The sequence below is a fragment of the Muntiacus reevesi genome, chromosome 2 (assembly GCF_963930625.1).
Source record: "Muntiacus reevesi chromosome 2, mMunRee1.1, whole genome shotgun sequence".
Classification (NCBI taxonomy): Eukaryota; Metazoa; Chordata; class Mammalia; order Artiodactyla; family Cervidae; genus Muntiacus; species Muntiacus reevesi.
The window spans coordinates 252,328,841-252,343,643 of NC_089250.1; the positions used below are offsets into that span (position 1 = coordinate 252,328,841).

Sequence of the window (14,803 nt, forward strand, 5' to 3'; positions counted from 1 at the left end):
AGTAAGCTGGGATCCAGTTGGTCATCCCACAACCGATTCAGGGTGCTACTGCCATAAAGTTCTTGAGAACTAGATAGTAGTTCATCACTAAAGCATGATGTTATTAACTTCAGTGAGGTCTCTGGTACAAAATACCCTCTGAAGCAGAGAAAACATGGCAGGTGAAGTATCACAAGGTTCACTTACCTTCTCACTTTATTGACCTTGAGCTTTGAATCTATGTTTTAGGCATAATTCATATATTTCTAGCCATCCAGATTTCCTTCTAACTCCAACCCCCACAGGAAGTGAAAAGTATGAGATCTTCTTAAATCAGGCCAGAAAAAACCTAGAGAAAGAGTGCAATAAACGTGAAATGCTTGATCACTTAGAGACACCAGAGGAGAATGTGCCTGATGATGAATCTTCTGAGGTAAGATTGGCTTCCCTCTGCACAGGAACTAGATTCACAGGAAGCTGCAAGAAAATAAAAAGTTTTTCCCAATGGTAACATCTTTTGTAACTATAGAACCATATAGAAACTAGAAAACTGACATTGGTACAAGCCACAGAGCTTATTCAGATTTCATCCGTTTTATATGTACTTGTGTGTCTGTCTATCTGCATGTCTACTTATGTATGCATATCTGTATATGTGTGTGATTCTACCAAATTTTTCCATGTATAGCTTTGTGTAAACACCACCACAATTAAAACACAGAAGTGTTTCATCTCCTAAGTATCCCTTGTGCTTAAGGGAAAATAGAATTACACACAAACTCTCTTTCCAACCCACAAAATCTTTCCACAAAGAAAGAATCCAAGTTTATTATTGATCAGCATTAAAGTAGAAAGTGCTCCATGTTTCTGCTAGTCTGCTAGGAGATTGCAAAGACAGAAAGAAATCTCAGTCTTTCATGGAGCCAAGCAGATACAATCCCACTATATATAACCCATTATATGCATGTTCTCAAAGTAAACAGTAACTAGTCCTTAAGAACTATAACTAGTTCTCAGGTAAGAGGACTTGACAGCACCATTTGTCACACTTACTTCATGCTGTACTCACATGGTAATTGGAATGACCATCTGTTTTAGCTAATTGGCTTTACCCGAAGGGAAAACAAACCTCTTGTGTTTTTATGATAGAGTCCTCTGAAGTTGAACTCTGTCCTCCCATGGAAACTGGGAGATGGGGCTCTGTATTCTTTGATGGTGACACAGAGATGTCAAACCATGTCAAAGAGATGGTTCCCAGGTCCTTGAGAAAGACACTCCTGGATTATGAAGCTGACAAAAGGCTTACCCTCTAAAAATATTTTATATATATTTCTAAGAGACAAAGAACTTGCAAGTTTTTTTCTTAAGTAAATGCGCAAGAAAAGTGAAACTGGAATAAGTCTTCATCCTTATTTTTAACAGGGAGAATTGAGCCTCTGTATCTTTTTGACTGTGCCACACAGCTTGTAGGATCTCAGTTCCCAGATTAAACCTGGACCGCAGTGGTGAAAGTCCACAATACTAACCACTGAGCCACCATGAACTCCCTTGAGCCTCTTATTTTTAATTTGTTTTTGCCCTTACATGCTTACATTGATGTAGCCGTCCCCAGGCTCCTCATCCCTTTTTGCTTGGCAACCACTATAGTTCTCCATCTCTGTACTCTTGTTATGAGCATATAAGTTATATAAATGGAAACATACAATTTGCAACCTTTGGAGATGTTTTTTTCATTCAGCATAATGCCCTTGAGAACCATTAACATAAACGGTTCATTCCTTACTTCATTGCTGAGTAATATTCCATGGCATAGATGCACAGTTTGTTTAGCCTACTCTATCCTCCAATAAAAATTTTAAACCCATAGTTATACTGTATATCTATTTATGTCCTCTGACCCTTTGGAGGGCCACAAGCCATTACAATGTCTAAGATTTTCTGACTTTCCCTCCACAAAGTAGTTTTTGCCACTTTGGAGTGATATTGCCCCCAGTGAGAATGCATATTCTAAAAGAGTTTATTAACTTGCTCTTCTGTCTTGCTCCAGTTAAATGCTCACCTCCAGATGGAAGTAGAGCGACTTATAGTCCAAGACTATGCCATAGAACATCAGAAATCAATTGTCCCTGGTTCCATGGATGACTTCTACCATCGGAGTCGCCGTAAACCAATCAAGTAAGCGACCTTCCCTGTCATGTTTGTTTAAGAATGTAGCAGAGCTGGTGGTGTCCTCCACCAGAGTGCTCCCTGAATTAATGGTTGATCATGTTGGGATGAAATCCACTCGCTTCACATATCTACTGTTCTCCAGCAGCCAGCCAGCCAGGCAGGGCTCTGCCTCTTAGAAACCTCCCACATTGTGTATAGACAGGCTGGGTTTCAGGTGCTTAAGGACCAGCCCTGACTGCATTTAGAGATGAAGGCTAAAGCAGAAGTGTGGTCTCCTGGGGGAAGTGTCTCACCTCTAGCCTCCATTCTGGAGAGTGGTGGTTCTCTACCCCACAGAAGGGACTTCTGCAGAGGAAAGAGAAGAGAGCCTCACACTGTGTCACATATGGAAACACGAGTGGTAAGGAGAGCTTGTTCACTGTTTCAGAGTCCAGCTACCAGAATACATCCTGGACTTTGGCTACATCATCCTCGGTGACGTCCAAACCCACATCATCAAGATCACCAACACCAGTCACTTTCCAGTGTCCTTCCATGCAGAGAAGCGTGTCCTTCATGACACAGGTGACCAGGCTGGAGACCCTTCCTAATGTATGCTATCATTTCTGACAAGTTTCCCAGCTGTACTGTCCTGGAGAGGTGGTTGTGTTTCTTCTGGGATCAGCTGAAAGAAGTGTTGGGCTATTAATCGATACTTTGAGGGATTGTCCTGCCTCAGATGGACTCTCTCTAGAGCAGCTCTTGACTGCTACTTTTCCTTCCCACAAAGTTTTGTTTGTCTTGGTCCAGGCTTCAGTATTGAGCTAGATCGTGTGAAGAATCTGCCTTACTGTGAAACGGAAACATTTGAAGTGCGATTTGACACACAAGGGGGCAATGTTTCTGTTGGCAGCAAAGAGGTCATTCTGCCCATCAAGGTAAGACATGCCACTGGGTCCAGCTGATCCTCCCCAGCTTCCAGCCCTGCTTGCTGACCACCCTGTGATGATCCACAGCTATTTCAAAGCCATGATTCTTCCTCCAAGCCTGTGCTATATGGTAACAGCAATTTTATGCCCACTCTAGGTGGTTGGAGGGCCACCAGTTCATATCCGTCTCCAAGCCAAGGTGACCATTCCCAGTATGACACTATCTTGTGGAAAAGTGGAGTTTGCCACAATTCAGTGTGGGCAGTGCCTTGTGGAAACTATTCAGCTTTCCAATCATCTCCAAGTCCCTTGTGAATGGTTTGTCCAGAGCCATAAGCAAGTTGTTAGTAAGGTAAGTGAGTTTTGGCCCGTTGTTGCCTTTTTTCCATCTCCATTTGTGCCAGTTTTATAATTCTAGACTTTCATTCTCTTCATTTCACCCTCTGCTCAAAGACTTTCAGTGACAACCACTGCCTCCTGAATAAAATGTAGGCCCTCAGCCCAACACTCAAGGGCCTATCAGGCCATGCTATCTGGCAAATATCTTATCTTTGTGCCCCTGGTTCCACACATCCCCTGATGTGTGGAGATAATCAGGGAGATAATCAGTAAACACAGGTTGAGTGAATGGAGAATGGAATCATTTTCCAAAGAAAATGATCTAATTGTCTAATATTACTTCACCAGCTGGAGAAACACATGCCAAAATACTTAAGACGCAAACTATGCACTGAATTAAAGCCAAAGACACGGATCTTTGAGATTCAGCCCACTTGTGGGGTCCTGGATCCTGGTGAGAGGTCCAACGTGCAAGTGAAATTCATGCCCAAAGAGGAGGTAAGCTCTAAAGAAATGTAGTCAGACTCCCTGGATCTCTTTGAGACTTACTTGAAGTCCATGCTTAATTGATCTCCAGGGAAGCTTTGAGTGAGCTGTCCCTCCTTGCTCTGATTGTGACATCCAGTACTCTGGTTCATATGGGAGCTGTGCCCTGGTCGTTAGGAGCCCCGTTGTTGGCATCAGCAGCAGTGGCGCTGATTCCTGTCTAATACTCTGACTTCTATCAGCAGACCTGGCTTAGTTGCCTTCTTCCTCTGTGCTTGGAGAGAGCATGATTTTGGGCAAATTACTCAGCCTCACTAGACCTCGGTTTGCTCACAGATAAAATGAAAAATAATAATATCATATGTCCCCAAATCCCTTATTGCAATTTCAAAATCCAATAAGATCTAAAAACCGGGTGGGAGGGGGGAGTGTTGGATTTCATAAGTTTCAGACCCAAATTCATTTAGCAGAAAAACCTAATCTGAACTGACATGAAACTACTTAACCTTTATGTACCCACCTTGGTTTGCAGACTCAAACTCTACAGCCACAGAAATAATAATGTGCTTGATTCCAGGGGACCCTGCAGAGGATACTTTATAACATAGGGCATATGCGGTATGTTTACCTTTTTAAAAATCTGAATTTTTAAAGCATCTGGCCCCTAGGGTTTCCGGTAAGACATTATTGACCTGCAATAGCTACCTCCTAGGGTCGTTTTGACGGAGAAGGCAATGGCACCCCGCTCCAGTACTCTTGCCTGGAAAATCCCATGGACGGAGGAGCCTGGTAGGCTGCAGTCCATGGGGTCGCTAAGAGTCGGACATGACTGAGCGACTTCCCTTTCACTTCACTTTCATGCATTGGAGAAGGAAATGGCAACCCATTCCAGGGTTCTTGCTTAGAGAATCCCATGGACAGAGGAGCCTGGTGGGCCTCTGTCTATGGGGTCGCACAGAGTCAGACATGACTGAAGCGACTTAGCAGCAGCAGCAGCAACAGCAGGGTCATTTTGAAGAGGAAATGAATTAATGTGAATAAAATGCACAGCATTCTGCTCTATATGTACTGGCTCAATATCTACTTACTGTTATCATCAGTAGTTGTGATAATAATAAGTACTTCCTGATAAACATACTCCCTGGGCCTCACAAATGTCTCTTGTGCGAACACCATCACCACAAAGCTACTCCTGACAAAGAACACAGTGAAAAATGATAAAATCCTAGAACCAGAGAGGATCTCAAGAGGTTACACTGTTAAGACTTTTGCTCAAAGTCTAAGGCATTTGGGAGATGTTTTTCCTCTATTCTTTTAAAGGAAGAAATGGATGTGAGTTTTATAAAACACCTATAAAACAGTTAACTCCTGTTTTCTGGGTAACAGCTTTGATGAGATGCTTAAGAATCTAGTGAGAAGAAAGAAAAGTGAATGGTTTCATATCTGATTCTAAAATAGAGTCCCTGTCTATCATTGTCAAAATCTCTCTGATCCTTTAAAAGAAAAGAAAACTAACATGTTTGTCATTCTTAGGAAGTCCTAAGACTATCAGTGGGGCTACTCAAGATTTTGGATGTCTTGCTGAATGAGAGAATTATCAGTAAATATAGTAAAAAACATAGATTTGTTTGTGCAATTCCATAAATGCTAAATTAGAATTGATCAAAATTAATAAAATATTTCCACCAAATGGGAGAGGAATTTTTCAAGCATCATTTTTATTAAAGTATAGCTAGCTTACAGTATACAGTGTTGTGTTAGATTCAAGTGCACAGCAAAGTGATTCGGTTAAAATATATATATGTATTCTTTTTCAGACTCTTGTCTATTATAGGTTATTAGAAGATATTGAGTAGAATTCGCTGTTCTATACAATAGGTCCTTGTTGTTTACCTCTTTTGTTAATAGCAGTATATATATGTTAATCCCAAAGGCTTTCATTTATTTTTGCCCCCACCCCACTATCCCTTTTGGTAACCATGAATTTGTTTTCTATGGCTGTGAGTTTATTTCTGCTTTGTAAATGAGTTCATTTGTATCACTTTTTTAGATTCCACATATGTGATAACATATGATATTTGTCTTTGGCTTACTTCACTTAGTATCTCTAGGTTCATCCATGTTGCTAATGGTATTATTTCATTCTATTTTATTCCATTATACATAGATACCCCATCATCTTTATCCATTCATCTTTTGATGGACATTTAGGTTGCTTCCATGTCTTGACTATTGTAAACAGTGCTGTTATGAACATTGGGATGCATCTTTTCAAATTAGAGTTGGAAGAGGAATTTATTGGCTGTGTACCAGGACTTCCCAGGTGGAGCTGGTGGTAAAGAACCCACCTGCCGATACAGGAGATGTAAGAGATGCAGATTTAATCCCTGGGTCAGAAGATCCCCTGGAGAAGGAAATGGTAGCCTACTCCAGTATTTTTGCCTGGAAGGTCCCATGGACAGAAGAGCCTGGCAGGCTACAGTCTGTAGGATCACAAAGAATCAGACACGACTGAAGTGATTGAGCACGCACGCATACTGGGAGCTGGTTAGCCTTGCAATCCGTACGATCCCCGCTTATATCTGCACCAGCACCGGGAGCAAGAGAAACTATTGATGTCCCCACTAACAACTCCTAGACATTGTAACGTGTTCTGAATACAAGGAGATGAGTGAAATGTTTTAGAAATATTTCCCTAATAAGCAGTTAAAATATAGAAGTTTGGATCACATAAGATGCTAAACCCATAATTATATAGAAAAGCTTCATAGCCAATAATTCATTTTCTTACTCTCTCCAACAATAGGTATTTTTTGAACTTGTATCTACATCCTTACACAGTCCATCCATCTGATTTTCCCCTTTGAACTAAGGTATCCAAGAGCTCCCCAAATTGCTCAGTCAATCATGCCATCCAAACCCACGCCATGGGCCCAAGTTTCACAACCACCTGGGCATCTGGTGAAAAGTGCAGAATTCCAATCCTTTCTCTGCCAAGTCAAGGTCTCTAGGAATGGGCCTGTGAATATGCATTTTAATAGATTTCTCAATGAAACCAGATTAGGGTAACTGGTGTCACTGTCACTGGTATTTGGATTGTAATTGTATGAGATGAATTGATTGCCCTAGCTGATCATCTCTGACCAGTTGCTTAACTGTATCTTCAAATAATAGAAGTGTGATCATTCAGATTCTCTAAGAAACAGACTTTGGAGTCAAGAATTTGAGTGTAAGCTGTAGGAAGTGTAGGGGATACTAATAGAGAAGGAGAAAGTGATCAGGAAAAGGAAGGCAGCTAATAGGGTGTGAGTGAGCCAGCTGCCTTGGACACTGGATCTTAATCCCACTGGAAACTCAGAGAAAATATACAAAATGCACATTTCAGAATTTTCCTTCCCCAGGAGTGAAGGAGCTCAGGTCTTCATACAATAACTCCCGGGAATCGTTGATTGAGGATTGTTCCCAGAAGGTGTTATTTCTCCAGCATTTCTGCCCTGCCCTGCCCTATACTGACGGGAAGCAGGGCCCATGAAACGAGAGCCCAGAGGTGCACATAGTGGCAGTGGGACATCTGAGCACATTGGAGGTTCTGAAGGGTGTGAGAACAACACTCTGAGGACTGTGATAAGCACTGGTACAGTGCCTGGCATGCTAGATTCCCAGCATTAACACTCTAATCTAAATTGCTGTCATGCAGTTTTATAAGAAAAGTTTTCTTTCTTAATCTAAACAGAATCCGTTCTGTTCTCCAGTGGTTATCAGTTTTACATGACGCACAGCAGAAACCGATTGAGATGCTCGTTTTGTTTGTATGTTTCCCAGAAATTCTACAGCCAAACCTTGGTGTTCCAGATTGCCCAGAGCGCTCAAAAGCTTACTCTGCTGGCGGAAGGGCAAGGTCTAGAACCACGCTTGGAATTCAGTCCCTCGGTTCTGGAGCTGGGGCCCCTGTTGCCCTACGCAGCTGGAGATGAGGCCGAGGTGGTGGTGAAGAATCCCTGCAGCTTTCCCATTGAGTTTTACTCCCTAGAGTTTGACCAGCAATATCTTGTGGAAGAGAAGGTGAGCACAGACGGAAACCAGCTCTGTTTTGCTGGGCCCTGCCAGGTGCTCTCCTGTCTGCTTGGACAGCTCCTGACCTTTGCTCCTTCTTCCTGTGAACCCTTCCCTGTCAGTTTAAAGACCACTTCACAGGCTTTCCTGACCTACTTTCCCTCACCTTGAGAAAATTCATTGCTTCTTTGTGATCTCATTATACATTTTAAACAACTAATTGAAAAACTAATTCATGCTTATAGTTAAAACAGTAAAGAACGTATGCCACAGTCATTGTATTTGAAGTGAGGTCCTTGCGGACAGCATATATTTGGTCATCTTTTTAATATATTCTGGCAGTGTCTAAATTGGGGTATTTATATATTACAGTATATTTAATGTAATCACGTTAGGACTTCAGTCTGCCTTTTACCCCCCAGTTGGTTCTGGGCTGCGTATTTTACGATTGCTCTGCTTTATCCATTTTTTTTTTAACTTAATTTTTTTAGAGAAGTTTTAGATTCTCAGCAAAATTGAGGGGAAGGTGCAGAGATGTCTCATATCTCCCTTCCCCCCACACAGGCATAACCTCCCCCATTATCAACCTCCCTCACTAGAATGGTACATTTGTTATCATTGATGAACTTGTGTGACACATCCTAACCACCCAAAGTCCATAGTTTACAGTCCATTCTTGGTACACTCTAGGGATGTAGACAAATGTACAAGTATTCATCATTATAGTGTCATATAAAGTATTTTTATTGCCCTAAATATCCTCTGTGCTCCACCTGTTCATCCCCCCTCCTCCCAACCCCTGGTAACCATTGATCTTTTTTTTTATTGTCTCTGTAGTTTTGCCTTTTCCAGGGTGCCATATAGGTGGAATCATATCACATGTAGACATTCACACTGTCTTCTTTCACTTAGTAGTATGCATTTAAGATCTGCTTCCTCTGGACTCTCCACCAACTTGGCCTTTGAATATTGTCTTTACGTCCAGTGTTTATGCTCTGCCCAATTTGGATTCTGTATCCAGAAATTTTCCTCCAAATGGGACTCTGTCCCTCTGGAAGCAAGCTTCTCCACTAGGTAATAGTAAGTGTTCAATGGCTTGTGTTGGCACAACAGCCTTCACTGTGGGCCAGGGTCTGGGGAAAGCAGAATCTGAGGCTCTGAGATTTGCATGCAGAAGATTTATCAGGGAGCGGTCTCAGGGATGATCCTGTGAAGAATAAGGACTGTAGGCCTGGGTAGACAAGAAGATAAACTGAGACGATGTGGCACAGGGCATTCAGCTGATCCCATAGGACGCTGTGTACCTGGGCTGGCCCAGGTGAAGCAAGTTGGCCAGGCCTTTGTGTCTCTGTGTCAGCCAATATTTGGACCAATCCTTCCTTTCCCCACTGATCTGCTGTGCCGCTTCTGTCCTGTATCAGAGCTCTGCATACACATGGGTCTATTCTGAACTTTCTCCTCTATTTCAATTTGTCTACCCCAACATCTATACCTCACAGTCTGTTGCTCCAACTTCATAGGTCCTGATATCTGGTAGGACAGTCCTCTCTGTTTTTCTTCATTAGCATTTTAGCTATCCTTAGCCCTCTGTTCTTCCATGTAAATTTTAGAATAAACTCATTGATATTGGTTTTCAAACAACTAAAATTGGTGATCTTGGAGAATGGTTACCTAACTGATTTTTCACACCAGTAACTTAGAAAGTAATTACTTTCTAGGAGTCGACTTTACTGTCTTTTATACTAAATATACATACACCCTAGGGTAGCTGGATTTAGTAGAAAGAAAAACAGGTTGCCCCAATTAAACTTGAATTCCAGATAAACAATGTGGGACAGATTCACACTTTAAAAGTTATCAGTTTTTTATCTGAAATTGAAATTTAACTAGACGTCTTATGCTTCATCTGACAACCCTAATATACATCTGTCTCTATTTCTCTCTCATTTCTCTCTCAAACACACACACACACATACACACACACACATATGCACATACATACCTAATGCCATTTTACCTGTTTTTCTCTATATCTTATGAGACAACCATTTTTTTTTTAATAATGTGTCACTCAAAGTGGATAATTGAGTTCTGTACTTTTGTCAATGGGTAAAAAAACAAAAGAAAAACAATATATGTTGTTTTTAAAGCAAGGAGATAATTCTTTTCCACATGGGAAATGCCCAGACACAAAATCCTATATATATGTCCCTATATATGTCCCCCATATCCACAACTCAGCCTTAAACTTTAGACCTCTGCAGAGGACCCTACCCTTTGAGGTCCAGAAAGTATTTGTGCATACCCCAGCCTTGGGTAGAAGCAGGGCTTTCATGAGATAGATGGCAGGCCCACTGGGGGCTGTGGGGAGGAAGCATCCAGTCAGGCCAACAGCAACTCCCGTTCTCCTTACGCAGATCTTGCGAACACTGAAGGGCTATGATTCCTACAACTCTCTGCTGCTGCCTCCTCGCCTTCCGGGAGAGAAGCTGCCCCCAGAGGTGTTTGAGTACTTCAGGGAGATAAAGCGGTCCAAAGAGGAGCAGATGAAGGTGAAATATCTGGAGAGTCTGGCTCAGGAGACCGGTGAGAACTCAACAGTTCTGGAGCCACTGGCTTCTTTAAGTTATCTCTGCTGGGAGATGAACCAGTTACTGAGCACCTGCCAGGTGCCAGGCAGGCTTCAGGTGTCCTGGGGATTTCCTTTCTGACCCTTACAGAATGGCCCTGTTGTCCCCATTGTATGGATGCAGACACGGGGACACATTCTGCTCTCACTGGATTCTGATGGGGAGTCAAGGCTTAAAAACAGCTAATGCAGATATAGAAGGATGCTTGCTAGATGCTTGCAAGCTCTGTGCTGAGGGCTTCACACATGCAGATGAGAGAGGAAGCACTGAAAAGCCAGGCCTGCAGTTTTAAGTGGCAGAACCATCACTCAAGCCCGGATCTCTCTGACTCTGGAGTCCACGACAGTAACCGCTCTACTCCACAGCCTCTAAATGTGTGCCTGGGTGATGTAAGGTAATCTGTCACGCATGGTAGACATTAGTGCCCTACAAGAGGTGGGGGTGGGAGTTCACATGAGGAAGGACCCTCCGTGATCATAAGCTCAATCTCAAAGCTAGACTGTGCTCTTATAATCTTGCCCTTTCTCGCCCAGCATCCCCAAGCTATCTGTCATCTGCCCAGGGGCCCCCTTGTGTACACTTGAACATCACGGTTCCAGGGTGACCTGTAGGATCATGTAGCTTGTTGGGGTGCTTTTTGTCTTCCCTTCTTCCCCGTGCCCTCATCCTGGAAATTCACCTTCCCCATTCTTTCTTTCTTCTGCATAATAGTCATCATGTGTATTTTCTTCACACCCATCTCCCCCCCAAACAAGAAGCCCCCATACAGGCAGTGACCATGTGTTCCCCAATGTAAACCCAGTGCATGGACCAGCACCTGGTACATCATAGTGCCCGATAAGTGTGTGCTGTTAAAGTGAGTGAATGAAGTCCGCTTCTCCTGCCCTTAAAGCTGTCTTACTGTCTCAGGGAGACAGAAGCTAGTTGGAGAACATTAGTTTGCTCTAAAAGGGGAGGAGAGAAGGCAGCTGCCTGTTCACCTAGTCTTCTGGTTGTATTCACTGAGCATATTGTTCTCCAGAACTGCCATTGCAGATACGACAGACTGGGGGGCTTAACCAAATGAAACTTATTTTCTCATGATTCTGGAGGCTAGAGATCCCAAATGAAGGTGCTGATGGAGTTGTTTTCTGTGACCCTCCCTTGTTCGCCTGTAGATGACTGTCTTCCCGCCCTGTGTTCACAGGGACGTCCCCCGTGTGTCTGTGTCCTAATCTCTTCCTGTAAGAACACCAGTCGTGTTGGGCTGTGGATGGATTGGGACACTCACATGACATCATTTTAACTTAATTACCTCTTTAAAGACTGTGTCTTCAAGTAGTCGTCACATTCTAGCATATCGGGGTGAGAGTGGGGGGCTTAGGACTTCAGCAAATAAAATTCTATGGAAACTAGTTAAGTCCATAACAAGCACCCATTGTGTTCCAAGCACTGAGCTGACATGCTGGAAGGAAGATCAGTGAAACCAGCCCCTGCCTTTGAGAGCTCACAGTCAGGAAGGGTTGGGGGATGGACCCAGGATTGCCTGGTGGCCTGAGGCAGAGAGCCATGGGAAGCTTTAGGGTAGAGAGGATTTAGTGAGGGTCAGGAAGGGCCCTGTTGCTCTCATCCCCGTCCTACACACCTTTCCATTTGGCCCATGAAAAGTTGGTCTGGAGCTGCGACCTGAGGGTCAGCAGGAGTCCAGGGAGGCGCTTGCTCTGCTCCTCCCCAGCACCTCTCTGAGCTCCTGCTCGCTCTGCTGTCTCACAGAGGATCCATCCTCCTCTGCTTCCAGACCACGTCCAGGGAAGGCTCGCAGCTCCAAGTCGCGCCGCTGCCATTCCCAGGAGAGCCACAATCTCTCTGACTCAAATCCAAAGTTAAACAAAGAGGATGTCTTAGCTCCAGGACAGAGCGGACTTTGGCCAATGACAGCCCAATGCACCCACTGAAACTCTGTGGGATCAGGACAGTGAGGAGGATTTGGGGCAAATAAAGTAGTAGATGTGCTCAACAATTCTCATGAAAAGGAGGAAAGCAGGCTACAAACTGGTGTGCGTACAGTATGATCCCAACTTCAGTTTGGAAAAATTAAAACTCTGAGAGGCTTCGGCTCTTCAACTCTGGTATCATCCGATGAAGCTGCCATTCCTCTACCACCATTTTTTATATTGCTTTCTGCAGCTAAATTTTATCATTTTTGCTCTTTGGAACGTCCCAAATTTTCTGGGGCGAATGTGTAATTTTGGTATCTTTTTTCAATGTTAAAATATGGAAACACTCTGGGCAGAGAAATCTAAAGGCAGACTGACTGCAGTTCTTTTTAATTTGGGTCAGATGGTCCAGGCTGATGGTAAGCAGTTCATTGATTCTCCTCTTTGTCTCTCTTCCCTTCTTTGCCCCATCTCCCTGGTCCTCTTCCTGACTCTTCCTATGTGTTCCCATCCTTTTCCCCTGGCAGAAGAGGACGACGGTCCATCGTCAGAGCAGGGCACTTCAGCAAGCACGAAGAGGACCTCGCTTAGTAGAGGGATCTCTGTCACATCCAACCTGGAAGAGCGGCATGTCCCAATGGTTGAATCCAAGACCTACCCAGAGGAAGAGGAGGATGAGGAAAGCCTGGAAAAACTCATGTTTCAAAGTAATCATGCATTTTAATGTTTGGGTACCAGTTCCTTCTAAGCAAAAGTGGAAAGTCTGTTCAGTGCCTTTCACCTTTCTCCATAAAACACATTTAACTAGCACAATCGTGTGTTAATTCTACAGTTTGAACAGGCCATCATTTATTTAGCCATGTCCCTTACTATTGCAAACACTAGTTTCCAGTGTTATTTTTAAGCAGGAGAGATTCCTTCAAATGGGATTAAGAATCAGAGAGTAATCTGTGTTTTCAAATCTAGTAGCTACGGACAAATTATTAGCCAAAAAGGGCACTTTTGTATGCTATGAAGTGAGTAACGCTGGCAGCAACATCTGCTGCAGATTGTGCTGGTCATTTTAAAATAATACGTAGGCTAGGAAAAGTCATCCCATTTTCATCAGAACCCATGTGAATTGTGGGTGTGTCCACATGCATGCATATATGCACATGTATTTTTAATTTGTAGCTGACAAGATTCAGAGTATTGACAGCCACTCTGCGGAAGAGGTTGGAGAAGTAGAGAACAACCCAGTGAGCAAGGCCATTGCTCGCTACCTGGGCATCGACATTTCTGCAGAAGGCCGCATGGCCAAGAATCGGAAAGGCATCGCCATCATCATCCATGGGACGCCCTTGTCAGGTATGCACAGGCCTAAAGAGTTGCCCCTTTGGGATACATTTACAGTGAAATTTGCGTGTGCTGTTTTTGAGGCAATAAAATACTCTTCTGTTTGAGATTTATGTACCAAAGGATTATCCCTAAATTGTTACATTGCCAACTTCAGAGATACAAACAAAGTTAGAGAAAGAGCAGGGACACCTCATTTTTAATTAATACATCTCTGAATTGTTGGAGCTTGTATTCTTTCAATAATTTAATAGCATTAAAATATTAAAGAAAAATCCAAGACAGTAAGTCATTTAAGAAGAGTAGTGGGGGAAATATGTGCAAACTCTTTGACCTGGCAGTATTATTTCTAAAAATTTCTCTTAGGAAAGTAATCATATGGGTAAAGACTGACTGCATTGGTGTTCTCTGCAACATTGTCGGCCATACTAAAAATTTGGGCGCAGTTGAAGTATTCATATGGGGGACTAGTTAATTAAACCATAGTACATTCTCTAGGACACGACTGAAGTGACTTCACATGCAGGCATGCGTGCATTCATGTAGTGAATTATATCACCTTTAAAAACAGTGTCCTGTGCACCCATTTTCACGGCAGCATTACTCACAATAGCCACAAGGTAAGACACAACCCAACTGTCCACTGATAGATGAGTGGATAAACTAAATGTGGTACAGTGGGATATTATTCACCCATAAAAGGAGGGGAATTCTCACACACGCTACAACATAGATGAACCTTGAAGACATTGTGCTAAGTGAAATAAGCAAGACCTGAAATAGCAATTTACTGTTTGATTCCATTTATATAAGGACCCTAGAGTCATTGTGTTTATAGAGACATAAAGTAGGATGGTGATTTCCAGAGGCTGAGCAGAGGGAGGAATGAGAGGTTATTGTTTAATGGTGCAGAATTTCAGTTTGGAAAGATGAAAAATGCTGGAGATGGATGGTGGTGATGGTTGCACAACACTGGGAATATACTTAG

The 14,803-nt window shown here is 43.0% G+C and overlaps 1 protein-coding gene across 1 annotated transcript in view; it reads left to right on the forward strand.

Annotated features, from left to right (window-relative positions):
- Nucleotides 1-14,803, forward strand: part of LOC136157473 (hydrocephalus-inducing protein homolog) — a 177,825-nt gene that overhangs the window by 83,131 nt on the left and 79,891 nt on the right. Inside the window, exons 15-24 of the mRNA XM_065919347.1 lie at nucleotides 285-412; nucleotides 2,027-2,154; nucleotides 2,576-2,712; nucleotides 2,938-3,065; nucleotides 3,214-3,408; nucleotides 3,744-3,893; nucleotides 7,704-7,943; nucleotides 10,352-10,520; nucleotides 13,008-13,187; nucleotides 13,654-13,827. Of these exons, the coding sequence (XP_065775419.1) occupies nucleotides 285-412; nucleotides 2,027-2,154; nucleotides 2,576-2,712; nucleotides 2,938-3,065; nucleotides 3,214-3,408; nucleotides 3,744-3,893; nucleotides 7,704-7,943; nucleotides 10,352-10,520; nucleotides 13,008-13,187; nucleotides 13,654-13,827 (1,629 nt within the window). The remainder of the gene's footprint in view (nucleotides 1-284; nucleotides 413-2,026; nucleotides 2,155-2,575; nucleotides 2,713-2,937; nucleotides 3,066-3,213; nucleotides 3,409-3,743; nucleotides 3,894-7,703; nucleotides 7,944-10,351; nucleotides 10,521-13,007; nucleotides 13,188-13,653; nucleotides 13,828-14,803) is intronic.